Source organism: Perca flavescens, chromosome 21, assembly GCF_004354835.1.
Source record: "Perca flavescens isolate YP-PL-M2 chromosome 21, PFLA_1.0, whole genome shotgun sequence".
NCBI lineage: Eukaryota > Metazoa > Chordata > Actinopteri > Perciformes > Percidae > Perca > Perca flavescens.
Window position 1 is genome coordinate 3,344,347 of NC_041351.1, and position 14,831 is coordinate 3,359,177.

A 14,831-nucleotide genomic window follows, 5' to 3' on the forward strand; every position below is an offset into this window, starting at 1 on the left:
CAGAGCTACAGGTGGTACAATGACCTGACCTCTCTGACACACCTCTCACTAACACTGATTTCATTTTTTTTTGATTTTTTTTTGATTTTCCACTAATATTCCCCTATTATTTCTAATATGACAATATTCTGAATTTGAAACATGTCAAGCAAAAAGCATATTCTGTTTGGATATCCCGAAAAGGCTGGTTCCAAATTAAGCATTTTCTTATTATGACATGTGGGATGTTCCGGTATTATTCAGGTTTAGTTATATGTCCCACTAGGTGTGTCTCACCTTCTGTGGAAAGACACTGCTAACCCATTGAAAGAGTAACCACTGCACCTCAGGATCATCTATGTCAAGTAAGAAATCACAACTCATCCACTTTTAAACAGCACATAATGGCCCTCATTTATGAAACATGCGTATGACCTAAACCAGGCGTAGCACAGGCGTACGCCGATTCCTACGCCGATTCTGAATCTTTTAGAAGAACTCTACGCGCCGGTATAACAGTGCACACGTACACGCACGTGCCACAGTGGAGCGCTCCATCAGATTGATTAAGGGCAGATGGCTCTGTCTTGCATCACAGGGGGGACCCTACTATACACGGCAGAAAAGGTCTGCAACATTGTTTTAGCCTGTGGGGTTCTGCACAACATCACGCAGGAAAGCAGGATGCCATAAATGCAGTGATGGAGCCAGATGAGCCGATGCCCAGAGAGAAGAGTCCAGCACAGCCCCAACTGGGGGCTATACAAAGGAGACAGGATATAGGCTATTATTCTTCGCTTTTAAAAGGTAGCCTTTAGTGTTATGTTTGGCAATGATACTCAATACAGGAAACATGACGATGCACAACATTTTTATTTATTATTCAGGTTTTCATTTCTCTGTTGTGAAGAATTTCCAGCCCCTGTGCTGTCAGGAGACAGGGTCAGGGTGGAGGTCCAACATGGGGGACGGAGGACACGCGCTCTCCCTCAGCTGTTGCCTCATTCTGACTCATGAAAAAAAACAAGAGTAAAATAAAAGACACTGCATAAACTCCGCTACCGTGTGTTTATTTAAATATAGGTACACCATGTAGGCCTAAGAGATTGCAATAGAAGCCTGTATATTACTATTAGGACTATAGAAAATGTGTCAAGGATGTATAAATTAAATAGGCTAAACTTCGGCTTAGTCCGTTTTACTACGGCAACACTGTTGACCGCATCTCTTTCCATCCTGCATTCTTTCTACAGCCTTTAATACCAGTTTTCAGGCTGCCAGATAGTCCACACGTTAATGCAAATGAACCTGAGATATCAGGGTTGCATTCTCCACCTCTGAAAAGTGCCGCTTCTCAGGCCGATTACGTCTCACCATGTCGTAAATTGTAGGGGCGAGGCCTCAAAACCCAGAATATATTGGGGCGTGATATTTAAATAACGATCGTTTCCATCCGCCGCATTTATCAATGTACGACCATTCTTACGCTCTGATTGGTGTGATACGAACTTTTCATGAATCCCACGTGAAGCCTGTCGTAAGATGATTTCTGCGCTCATATCTGCGCTGGTTTCTACGTTAGGTTGATAAATGAGGGCCACTGTGTACAACACTTCAACTTATTCCATCAACTCTGCTGCTGTCGCATTTGCTGTCTTGCAGCTGCTTCCTCTCTGTATTTCTCCTCTGCCCCCTTTCCACACACACACGCCAATGACACACACACACACACCTTGTTTAAATAAATACATACATTTATGTTTGTACAAATAACAATAAATAGTTGTTAATAAATAACAACACATTTTCTCTGTAGAAACCTCAAATGTCATAATGATTTGCCAATGCAAGAGAGTACCGGCACCTTTTTTTTCCCACAACACAAATGCTTTGCTGTGTGTGTGATATCAATAAATATGACATTATTTTGATTATTGGCATAAGTAATTGTAATGAGGGCAAAAAGCTTTTTTTGAAAAAATGTATATATTTTGTCAACTGTATAAGTTATGTTTATTTCTTCATAGTTTTACTCCCAAGACATTTGATAACTGAGTTAGACAGGACATTGGCTTAGCTTTTATTGCTCTGTGTATGATATCAAAATATATCCGTTTTATTTATATTATTTGTCCTGAAAATAATTATGTTCATAGATTGACTGTATACAAGAAGGTTGATTTTTCTTTATAAAATAAAACCAGATGGACAATGAATTGTAAAAATGACCTTAGGTTTGGTAGGGTTTAATGAGAATCAGTGCTTATTATTATTATTTGCATTAAATATGCTAATGTTTCATGAACAATAAAGGTTATAATCTTTGGTACAGTCAACTTTTTAATCTAAAAGATATAAAGTAGAACACAGTGGTGAAGTCAGGTCTCCACTTTATTGAATATTCTTCTCAAGAAGAGAGTAAATATATCCAACAGGTGTTACAGTGTCACAGGAATGTGACATTTCTTCAGCTCTGTAAACAGCAGCAGGGTTTGCAACTAAATGGTGTTAACAGTGACTCCCCCATTTCTTTTTTTGTGTTTGCGTTGAAAAAGCAAGTGTGTATCAATATTATTTTTTTGTTTATCAGCAAGTAGAATCCAAAGTTACAATAAAAAGAATTATGTGGCATGTACCAATGAAAGTTTAAATTGCTAACCCTAACCCCTTGTGGAGAACAGACTAGTTTAAGAAGAAGGCTTTGCCTCGAATCAATATCAACTGATTAACAGAACAATACATTTCTTCAACACAAAGTTAAGGCGAAGGTACAGACTTATCAAAAAAACCAAATGATTCCTCTTGTATTCTGAAAAGATACATATTAAAAAATACAGCACCAAGAAGAAAATGAACAAAATGCTAGATTAAACAATATGCCCTTTTATATCCCACCACAAACATGTTCATCATTTTTATTTTACATCAGTTATGAGTTATATTTCAACATACTAATGTTGACAAACCCAATTGTGTATCAGTATAAGCTCTTTCTCTTTAAGTATCAAGAAGTCTAATAAAAAGTTCAAATAAAAAATGATCTGTGATGAACCAAGCAATGACAGTTTAAACTGATTGTGAAGCACTAACCAGTTTGAGAAGAAGGCTTTGTATCAAATTATCATCAACTGATTAACAGGAAAATACATTTCTTTATCTCTATAACCATCAGCAAAGTACTCAACATCTAACATCAACTCTCTCCTCAATACAGTAGTCCAGTGATTTTCAACCAATGTGCCGCGGCCCACTAGTGTGCCGTGAGAGATCGTCCTGTGTGCCGTAAGAAATTATCTGATTTTACTTAATTGCTCCAACAATTGTTTTTATTGAGCAACTGCCAATAATTTGCCATTGTTGCGCATCTGTGACTGCAATATGATGACTGGCAGAGAAATGAAATACTATTCTGTATCAGTAGGTGGCAGTATAGCGCAATAATGACCTTGTTGATTTAAGACAATAGAATTACTGCCACCTTGTGGTGACAGGATGTAAACAGTAGGGCCGAGATCATCGATGTAAGCCTGCAAAAGTGATGGATACATTTTTTAAAAGTAAAAATGCAGATTCTGATCTAATTAGGCTACAATGATGTGTCATTTTGTAAGGTTTTTGGTCGGTGGTGTGCCGCAGGATTATTTTTATGTAAAAAATGAGCCGTGGCTCAGAAAAGGTTGGAAAACAGTGCAGTAGTCAATAACTGAACCCAAAGTCGAGGTTGAGGTACAGACGTGTTCTTAACAGAAAGACATGAGCTATGAGTTATATTTCAACATACACGTGTTGACAAAGCATTTGATTTTTGATATAAGCCCTGTATCTTAAATATCAAGTAGTAAGCATTGAACGTTTTGAACACACACACACACACACACACACACACACACACACACACACACACACACACACACACACACACTCTCTCTCTCTAATGATTACATTATCAATTGTGCTGGTCCCTCTGGGTTTGAATATGTTGTTTAAATTTGTAAAGCATGTTCAAGATAAAATGTGATGTCCAGTTGTTCTTTAAACTTTAAATGTAAACTTTAAATTCCTGTTGACAGACCAAGAAATTCAGAAATATTTGTCATTACTCCTATTCAAGTGGACCCAGGTACGCATTGGTGTTTTTTATATGGACATAGAGTCCTGGGTAAACAGGCTCAGTGAATGTGGTGTGAAAGGTGTAGAAGTGCCTCAGTGTGTTAGAGGAGACTCTGTAGAAGGACAGAGTGCCAGCAGGCCAGTCCAGATACACCCCAACTCTGCTACAGAAATCAGAGGGTGGACTGCTCCACAACTGCTTACCATTTGTCATTGCATTAAATCTGTTCTCGTTACATTGAAATTTCCATGATGCAGCATTACTTCCAAAACTGCCACAGGAGTCTACTTTTCTTTCAATATGCCTGTATGCAACACCAATACCAATATAAGGTTTGCTGTCTATACACTCTACCTCCCAGTAATGCTGCCCAGATAAGCTCTCTTTGCACAACACCTGGTGTGCGTTTCTAAACCTCTCTGGGTGATCAGGATATGACTGCTGTGCTCCAGATGTTACCTTCTTGTTTCCCTTAGACAGAATGAGGTTGCAGTATGCAGTGTTTGGGTCCAGGTTGAGATCACAGGCATCTGATGGAGAGACCAAAACAAAATGTGGTCAAACAGGTTTCTGGAGGAGAGTTATTAGTGCAGCATGTTTTTAAATCGAAAAAGCATGGAAACAGACTTACACCAGATCAGATCTCTTCTGTCTGTGATTTTCTCCACCGGAGGGAGGACAGCCTTTGAAAAATCTTCACTGACCAGACAGCCCTCCTTGTAATGGTAGATGGTTGCTCCTGTGTAGTTCTTGTTTGCAATGGTTGCTATGAGGAAACGGAATCGACTGTTGTTCTTCAGTGCTTTGGCAATGTCATGGAAAGCTTTGGCTTTTTCTTTCATTTTCCTGACAACATCAGATGTGTAGTACCATGGATCTTCATTGGTACTTCCTAATTTAGGGAAGTCCAAGTAGTCGGCCATCACATCAAGGTTGGTATCACCCCTTTCCACTGAAGTGAAAACAAAGCAGAGAGCATCTTCTACACCTGGAGCAAGAACCTGTCTGTCCAGCTCTGACTGATTTGGGACGATCTTTGTTCCCTCCATGGTATCTACACAGGATCTGATGATGTTGATTTCTCTCTCTTTACGATCCAGCCACTTGGTTAGTTTTTCCTGACTGAATGGTGACTTGTCTCTGTCTTCAAAGAGTTGGTTCAGTGAGCTCTCATCTTCTTTTCCTTCACGGATGGAGGGAAGTTTATCTGCCAAAGCCTGCTTGAGGTTAGATCCATAATTCCCACACAATTTTTGGAAAGTGATCAACTCTTCTCGAATCACAGGAAACTGCCCCACCACTGTCTCTTCCAGAGAATCGTTGCATCTTATTTCTTTTTCCTTTAAATCGTCTAGAACATACTCCGCCTTACTCACTAGACGGTCCTTGATCCCTCTCATCAGCTCAGCACCTTCGGAGTGGAAATTCTTCAGCGGCATCAGCCAGACCTTCACTGGAACAGCCTTCTCTCCTTTTTCTCCCAGTAGCTGTGGGAGTTGTTCGTAGGCCTTCACTGCATCTTCAAATGTTGCAGGGTTTCTATCAAGAATATAGTCTCCATAGAATGTGCAGGATAAATTCTTAGTCAGGGTTTTTTGTTCTTCAGTCAGCTGTACCTTAGTTTTCGCCTCACCTTTAACGAGTAACAAATTTACCGCAGCGTGCATGCTGACCTGGATGTCCTGAACGCTGCTGGACTCTACCTTCTCACTGTCAAACACAAAGAAAGCATTTGCCCCATAAAGGATGCCTGTGACTACATGTGTTGCTGAGCTCTTCTTAATGACATCCATATGTTGGGGGTCCATGGTTAGTTGCTCAATCATTAACTGCTTGAAGTTGGTGGTAGTTTTGTACTGACACGTCACTCTGCTCTGATTGTAGAATTTCTTCTGATCATTCAGATACTTGGCAGATCCTCCAAATTCAAACAGTCCACCCAGGACACTGGCCTTCAGAGAAACCTCAACATCCAGCAGATTGCACTTGGATTCAGTGGAGTCAGATGTTGAAATTTGAGACTTACTGGTTCGCTGAGAGCTTTCACTTATCTTGCCTTGTAGAGTTTTATCATCCCACAATGTCAAACCTATAGAAATTGGAAAACATCAGTCATCTGATAAAGTAGCAAAATTATTTTGATGATGGCCGAGACCTATCAGAGGACAACATGTGCACTTACACTCTGCGAATGAACAGAGAACAAGACTCCCCTTTGTATGTTGGTTGACGTGCGGACGTTTACAGTAAGCGTATTGTCTCCAACCCGATCTCACAGAATTCCGTGAAATGAACACGGCCCCTTAACTCAAAATCTGTGGCAGTTTCAAGGAATCGCCGAAAATTCCGTGACAGGCCCACGGATGCGATGCCTACGCACAGATTCCCTGACCACAGCACGTTTCTCTCAGCAGAGGAGCTGTATAGCTTTGCTATTAAGACAGAACACGATATGAGCCGAGCTGGGCGCATGCAAAGCTGATTTCCCACAATGCAATGCAGGCATTCATATCAGAGAATCAGACAGCGATCAGCTGACCTTTAACTCCAGTATCACTTCAATGTACATACATTTAATCAGTGGTTTTGTCAACAACAACAGTTCTAGTAAGTTATGCACCGTAATAACGTTTAAAAAAGTCAGCTGAAGACTGCGGACGCTTGTTGCACGCTGCACGCTATAGCCTACATGAGAATTTGTACAATAAATATACCAATAATGAAAAAATAGTGTTTTATGCTTACGTTTGACTTATTTGCATTTGCATTTGTTTTGACTTGATTTGTTGTGAAAAACAAAAAATAATCTACTTACAAAGAAAAGAATTTTTTATCTTGTTTTCCATGCATCTTTATTTAAAAACGCAATTTTCTAATTTTATAGTTGATGAATGTTAATAGCAAAGACTAAAGGGAAAAAAAACATGAGCATATGTATGTGTGGGACTTAGTTTGATTTAACATCACAATGAATTATTAGTGGTTTTAAATTATGGTGACCAGACGTCCCGGTTTGACCGGGACAGTCCCGATTTTCAATTGTTTGTTCCGAGTCCCGACAAAAGCCTGTCGGGACGCTAAAATGTCCCGGTTTAGCTACACCAGGAGCGGAGTCACCCGATTTCGCCAGGGCTTCAGCCCCTAATGTAACTTTGTCCAGTTTATTTTTCCGAGGCGAATAGAACGGGCAGCTACGTGTGGTGTCCGACCATGCTGTATTTGTTGCTATCCATCACCCTCACCTAGCAACCGTCTCTACGTGAGGAAAGCATACTGTATCCGGGTGAAGTTTTCAGAGGAATCGTAGCCAAATCAGTGTAATACATTGATGCCATCAACACAAAGTTTAGGAGTGCAATAATACTGATTTGGTTTGGGGTTCCTGTGACGTGACTTTTCAAGTCAAGGGTTCAGACTCAAACACACGGAGCTCTGAAGCAGACCTGCTTGTGTCCACTCTTTCTGTAAAATGCAGCGCAGCTTCAGGTTTATGGACGCGCTCAGCTGTGATCATGCTGCGGTAGATGTGTTGCGTTTGTGCTCCGTGTATTTCTGTAGTTTCCGTTTTCCAGCGTTCAGTTACTTCTCCAGCTAAACTATTTGCCTCATTCAGAGACCCAAATGGGGCTCTGTGTCTGTCAGAAGGTCTGAGATATAATAATAATATAATAAGTGACTTTATTCTTGTAATAGCCTACTAACCTAACTTTATTTTTCTCAAAATGTCACGACTCATTGTAGAAATTAATGAAGTTGGAAGTTAGCCTTATGCTAGCGTTAGCTTTTTCGTTAGCACTCCATGTACCTAAATGCTAGTGATCTTTCCATAGTCATATGGAGTCCAGGTGTTTTTATTATCTTCACAATAATATTGGAGAGAAAGTGAAAGTGCTCCTTTTGTACTATAATTTTATTGAATGAAATATTAGGCTTCGCTCCTCTGAGATGGGGGGGTTTGTGTTACGTTATACACTAAGCTAGTTTATAGTTAGCCTGTATGCTAGCGGACATTAGAAAGGTAAACACTGCTCAGAGACTTACTAGGCGACGTGGACACTCACTACATGGGCATTTTTTAGAGGCCCATTTACGATATAGAAGGTAAATATGAACTGGAATATTTCCGTAAGGGCTTTTTACATATTGACAAACATTGATATTAACATGTGCCTGTTGAAGGTGAAAATAAGACAAGATGTGACCTAGTTAGTTTAGTGTGAAACCGCTCAGTGAACTACATCTCCCGTCTCACACAATCTACCTCACCTAGCTTGATGCTCGGCTTGCTCGCTAGCTAGCTAGCTTAGCTCTATTCCACAACACATGTGACGTTATCTTAACTGCTGTGTTTTATCCAGTCAAGTGTTTTCAGCAGAGAAGCAAAATAACAAGCAAGATCCTCTGCTCATTAGAGTAACGTTAAATCACCGGTATGATACACACAGACACAGGGCTCTCAAGTGTCACGCATTGAGCGTGATAGGCACTCATTTCGGTCTTTTGTCACGCACTCCCACCAACGCGGAAAAACTACTTATAATAAACTGAATATGCCGCAGCGCCCCAAATTTCTCTGGCCGCGCCGCTCTCACTATGGAACCGGCAGGAATCAAGCGTGTCTCCCCTGGAGTTCACTATAGCCAATCAGAAAATAGCTCTATTGTATCTGGGTAAGATTTAACGCAACAACCAATGAAAAAAAAGCATAGAGCAGCGTACAAACACTTCCCTTAACGTTCGCTCATTCAGAGACCAGAGACCCAAACGGGGCTCTGTGTCTGTCAGAAGGTCTGAGATCTACCGTATCAGCAGAGCAATCACGGAATGCACAGCAGACTATGGTGCAGGTAGATTATTTTCTGAAATATATTGATTATTATAACTTTATTTTTCTCAAAATATCACGACTCCTCCAAAACTCAGATAACACAGATATATTTTGAATGTGCACAAAGTTTTGGACATGAGCAGAAATCTTGCTCAAACACATCTGAAATATTACAGTCCAGGGGTTTATTAATTCATTAAAATGAATGAATTCATCATTGACGTGAATAATTGTCACATGCACATTTAAGGAGGTTACTTCCTCAACAAAAGATGCAAAAGAGAAGGGAAGATTAAATGATGCCTAGGCTACATGTGTGCTCGTAGTGACCTTATATACTGTCTATGGTGCTGACTCAGATATAATTAGAAAGCTGATCTACAATAAATAGATTAAAGTAATACAGAATGCCTGAGAGCCTTACTGCCATATATTCCATTATGTTTTTATATTTGGATTATAATAACCTTTATATAAAGATTTCCATCATAAATTGATTCAGAAAAAGGTATAAATAGGTGCATACAAATTCACCAGAATGCAGGAAATGAAAAGTTTAATGCTCAAAATTTGAAGATAGTTGTGGAAACTTTCCCGGATGGTCAACAGTACAGAAGTTAGCTAGCCATGGCACAAAAGCGCATTTTGGATTTCTTCATAGATCAACCACAAGCTAAAAAGCGTAAAAGACCGGAGGCAGAAAACTCAGCAACTGTAACTGAATGAAGTAGCGAGCCTGCTAGCAACAGACGACGAGGGAGCTAACCTTGTAAACCAAGCTAGCAGCACCCATAGACCGAGGGAACATCAACATCAACTCAGTGCTGCCAGCCTCGGGCTCACACTTTTCCTGCTAGACGTTTTGGAGATGAGGATTATTTTTGGTGTTATGACTGTTATAATAATGCTTGTTTAATATTATTCTGCTTCCGCCGTGCAATAAATTGGCATGATTTATCAACTGTTCAGTAATAGTTCAACTGGAAGTTTATAAAAATTATTGGAGATAATTGTGTTTTTTTACACTCGTGTAAAGCCTACTTAGCTTACGTATTTTTAATGATCCTAGCGTATTGTTATAAAATTATTAGGCCCAGCTTAACACGCATTAAGAATTTCTGATACAATAGGCCCAATATCTTTATGCCTTCAATTTGCTATTGCTGTTCCTACAAAAACTTAAGGCTGCATTTCTCTATTTCCGTGTTTGTGTCAGGACTGACTTGCTTCACTTTGATTTGATTTAATATGATTCAGTGATGTGTTACCCTTGTGTTTTGTGGCTCAGTGTTTGAGCTTGTAGTAGGAATCCCAATTAAGTGGAGCAAGTGATAGATCTGCTACGTGGTGGCATGACAATGGAAATTAACAACAACAACAACAAAACCGAAATATTTTTATTATTAATAATAATAAAGAAAACAAACAACCATTTCTGCTGTTTTGGACTCTGTTTCCACTGCGTTAAAATATTTCTTAAACGGCAGTGCCCCCCCACTGACGACCCAATGCCCCTCCAGTAGATCTACTCTGGCGCTGACTCTGCTGTGATCAGGGAATCTGTGTGTAGACCACGGATGATGCCTGTCATTGACTTACATAGGCATCGCATCCGTGGGCCCGTCACAGAGTTTTCGGCGATGCCATGAAACTGCCACAGATTTAGAGTTAAGGGGCCGTGTTCATTTCACGGAATTCTGTGAGACCAGGTTGACTGTCTCGTGTCCGGTGCTCCAGTCTCAAGGATGCTACTTTGCTGCTCCAGCAAAAACTTACTCAACTGCTAAGTGCCTGGATCTCATTTAAATTACTCTAGTTATACTCAAGCACTTAGTTTTCTTCTCTTACAGCGACTGTCTCACTGATCACACAATTGTTAAATCGCTGTTAGCTACTTCAGACTAGCCATTAGCAATGGCTAATTCCTCTTCCTCTCCTGCTCTCTCATTCCCGTTCATATGCTTCCGTAGCTTGCCGGCGCTCTGTAGCTGTTTGCGGACCAACATACTGTTGCTTGTGTTAGGAGTCCCCGGGCAGGCCCCGAGCAGCCGGGCGAGTGGGTGACTGTCTGAAGGATGCGTAGCACAAGCTCTAAACCGGGGAGCACACATGGTGGCGGCGGCTCTAAACTGGAGCCTATGGCTAACCACCAACATCTTTGCCTTTCTCCCCACTCAGTGATACACTCCCTGAGAAGCCAACTCTGGTTATTGGGAGCTCTAGACTACAGAAAGTGAAGTTGGCGGTTTAACCTAATTGGAATTAAAACTAATACTGCAATGATAGAACAGAATAAGAAAATTAGATGTGGACTATTAAATATTACATCTCTGTCTTCTACAGCAGTTCTAGTAAACTATCTGATATCAGATCATCAAAATGATCTATTCTGTCTTACATGAAACATGGCTGTGCAATGAAGAATATGTTAGTCTTAATGGATCCACTCCTCATAATAATACTCAAATTCCTAGAGGCTCAGGCCGAGGAGGGGGAGTTGCAGCAATCTTTGATTCAAGCATGTTAATTAATTCTAAACCTAAAGTAAATAATAACTCGTTTGAAAGCCTTGTTCTTAATCTTCAATATCCAACACGGAAAACATTACAGCCAGTTTTTATTTGTTGTTGTTTACCGAGCTCCAGGTCCATATCAGGAATTTTTATTCTCTGAATTCTCTGAGTTTTTATCCTGCATTGTCCTTAAATCAGAAAAAGTACTTACTCCAGGTGATTTTAATATCCATGTAGACGTTGACAACGATAGCCTTTCAACTCACTACTAGATTCAATTAGTTTCCGACAGAGTGTGCATGAGGCCACTCACTGTTTTACATTACATGTCATTTAGCTGACACTTTTATCCAAAGCAACTTACTACATATGTCAGAGGTCGCACAACTCTGGGACAACTATGGGTTAAGTGTCTTGCTCAGGGACACATTGGTTGAATCGAACCCAGGTCTCCCACACCAAAGGCAGGTGTCCTATCCACTGCGCCATCACCACCATGTTTTAACCACAACCTCGACCTTGTGCTGGAATATGGCATAGATATTGAAGATTTAATAGTATTTCAGAATCTTTTATTATCACACCATTCTCTATTAACTTTTGAATTCTTACTACCCGACTATAGGAAATGAAATAAAAGCTTCTACACTAGATGCCTATGTGACAGTGCTACAGCTGTATTGTGGTGTCTTCCCCCTGCCAGGAACCAAGACACCGCTCGATTACATTAGACTCGAGCGGTTGCGGTTACATTCGGTCTCAACATACTACTTACACACTCATACTGACCGACAATAGACTCACGCACCAGGCTTGTGCAATATGCAATCATATCTGACATATATTGTAAAGTTTATTGTTAAACACTTTACTGAAATTATGTATATGCATTTATTTTTTATTTTTATTGAATTGAAATTCCGCTTCCTTTAATTGAAATTTGAATTGTAATTCTAGATCCTGTTTTTGACATCAATTCAAATTCAGGAATTAAATTGGAATTTAGGACTCATTCTCAATTCAATTCTGAATTGTGCACAAGCCTGTCACACACTGGCCACGGTTACATTCGGTCTCCTCATGACAGTCTTACTACCATGTAACAACATTCACTTCTAACATTTAACTTAACATAACTACCAAGATAACATTACGTGTATTTGTATGTGATATTATACTTTCCCCTTGGTAATGTAGCCTATGATATTCCATGAACACAATTCTAAAATGAACGAGACATAAAGGCTGCTAAGTCAAACTTGGCGAGAACCTAGACACACGTTTGATTACAGACTCCTGCATTAGGCACGGTTACGGTCTCGTTCAGTAGCCTGGTGCGGGGTCTCCTCACGATGGCCTACCTACCATGTAACAAACATTAAACTTAACATAACTACCAAGATAAAATGAAGTGTATTTGAATGTGATATCTATTGATAATGTAGCCTATGAATTTCTATGTACACACAATCATCTAAGATGCATGATTAAAAAAAAGGCTTCTGGGATAGGTTGATAACTCAAGCTTGCCGAGAACTTAGACACCTGTTTGAATATAGACTCATGCAGTACCCTTGGTTACGGTCTTGTTCAGTAGCCTGGTGCGCGGTGTCCTCGTGACAGCCTACCTATCATGTATCAACATTAAACTTAACATAACTACCAAGATAACATCTATTTGTATGTGATGTACTCTGTACTGTAATCAATAATGTGTGAATTGCCATGAACACAATCATCTAAGATGCATCAGAAACAAGACTTGGTCATAACTCATACTTGCTGAGAACCAAGCCACCGCTGGATTACATTAGACTCAAGCGGTCGGTTGCACGGTCACATTCAGCCTCGGTCTTGTTTAGTAGCCTGCTGCGTTGTCTAGGTAGCCCATTTCATGATTGATTCTACCACCACTCCAGTGGAGGCGCAAATTAGCTAGATTACTACACACACAGTAGCAGAAGAATACCAGCTACACACAACGGCACGAATGAGATAAAAAAAAAAAAAAAAAAAAAAACAGGAGTGAGTCGGTTCATTGACGTATGGCACTCAATTCTCCCGGTTCAGTCGGGTTAATTAACCGGCTCTTTGGTCAGTTCGTCGACACTAGCTCTGCGTAGTGACACCTTCATGAGCTTCTTTAATGATAATATTATAACAATTAGAGATAAAATTCATCACCTTTTGCCCTGAGCTCCTAACGGTTCACCTTTAAACGCAGGACTGCTAGAAAGACCTTCAACAATTAATGTTAAAGATCTCTTCGGATAAGCCATCTACCGGTCTGTTAGACCCCATCCCAATGAGGCTACTTAAAGAAGCATTACCCGTGGTTAACACTTCATTACTAGATACAATCAATATGTCTTTATTAACAGGTTATGTACCACAGTCATTTAAAGTAGCTGTGATAAAAACCTCTTCTGAAAATAACCACCCTCGATCCTGAGGTCTTACCAAACTATAGACCTATATCTAATCTCCCCTTCTTCTCCAAGATCCTTGAGAAGGTAGTTGCTAATCAGTTATGTGATTTTCTACATAGCAACAGTTTATTTGAGGATTTTCAGTCAGGATTTAGAATGTATCAGAGCACAGAGACGGCACTGGTGAAAATGACTAATGACCTTTTAACTGCTAACTAGCTAATTATTTTAATAGTGCATATGAATATTAAAGAGGTGAGGTTAAAATAGTGTAACCACTTAATGACATGATTTCAGAGTTCCTTTAAGTAGAACTGTGACAGTCAAATATATTTAGATATATTTTTAAGAATAATGTAATCAACACTTACCTGGGATCAGATTATCTGTCCGAGCATCATAGAGCATTCCCAGGGTGAAAGGTCGACCCAGGGCAGCAACGCTCATGTTACCTGAGGCCATTTCTCCAACCTGTTAGGAAAGTGAACAAAGCCTTCAGTACTTCATGTACACTCTAAAGTAGTACGAGTGTTAAGAGTTTCAAACACTGGGAGTCAACTCTGTCATTTACACACACACAGGACGACAAAGTTAAGGGACAGAAAGACTGACGGTCTATGGGGATTAGAAACACAGTATTTCTTTGTAGAGTCTAGTCTGACATTGACATAATGTATATCTGTTTTTCACCTTCTGTCTTTTACGCCCAGTTTGATCTTACCTGGTGAAGTTGTGTAGATCAGATGAGTTGTGCGAGAGTCTTCTTGGCTTCCAACAAGAGCTTCCAATGTGATGATCTGATGCTGTCAGTGTCCTTATATCCTGTCAGAAAACCTGTGACCCCTCCCTCTGACATGCCTGCTGCAAACCTGGAATCTTGGCAGATCACCTTTGCGTGTGAACACCTCCTAGACATGACAACTTTTATTCTTTTAAATCCCCCAGGTGTTATGTCAAATGGGAGTTAACTT

The 14,831-nt window shown here is 40.1% G+C and overlaps 1 protein-coding gene across 1 annotated transcript; it reads right to left on the reverse strand.

Moving 5' to 3' along the window:
* Positions 1–4,081: 4,081 nt before the first annotated feature.
* LOC114548479 (stonustoxin subunit beta) lies at positions 4,082–14,624 on the reverse strand. Its single transcript, XM_028568464.1, has 4 exons — positions 14,582–14,624; positions 14,232–14,331; positions 4,722–6,179; positions 4,082–4,620 (listed from the first exon to the last, which is right to left on the reverse strand). The coding sequence occupies exons 2-4, from the start codon at positions 14,320–14,322 to the stop codon at positions 4,082–4,084; spliced, it is 2,088 nt and encodes a 695-aa protein (XP_028424265.1). The 5' UTR covers positions 14,323–14,331; positions 14,582–14,624.
* Positions 14,625–14,831: the final 207 nt, after the last annotated feature.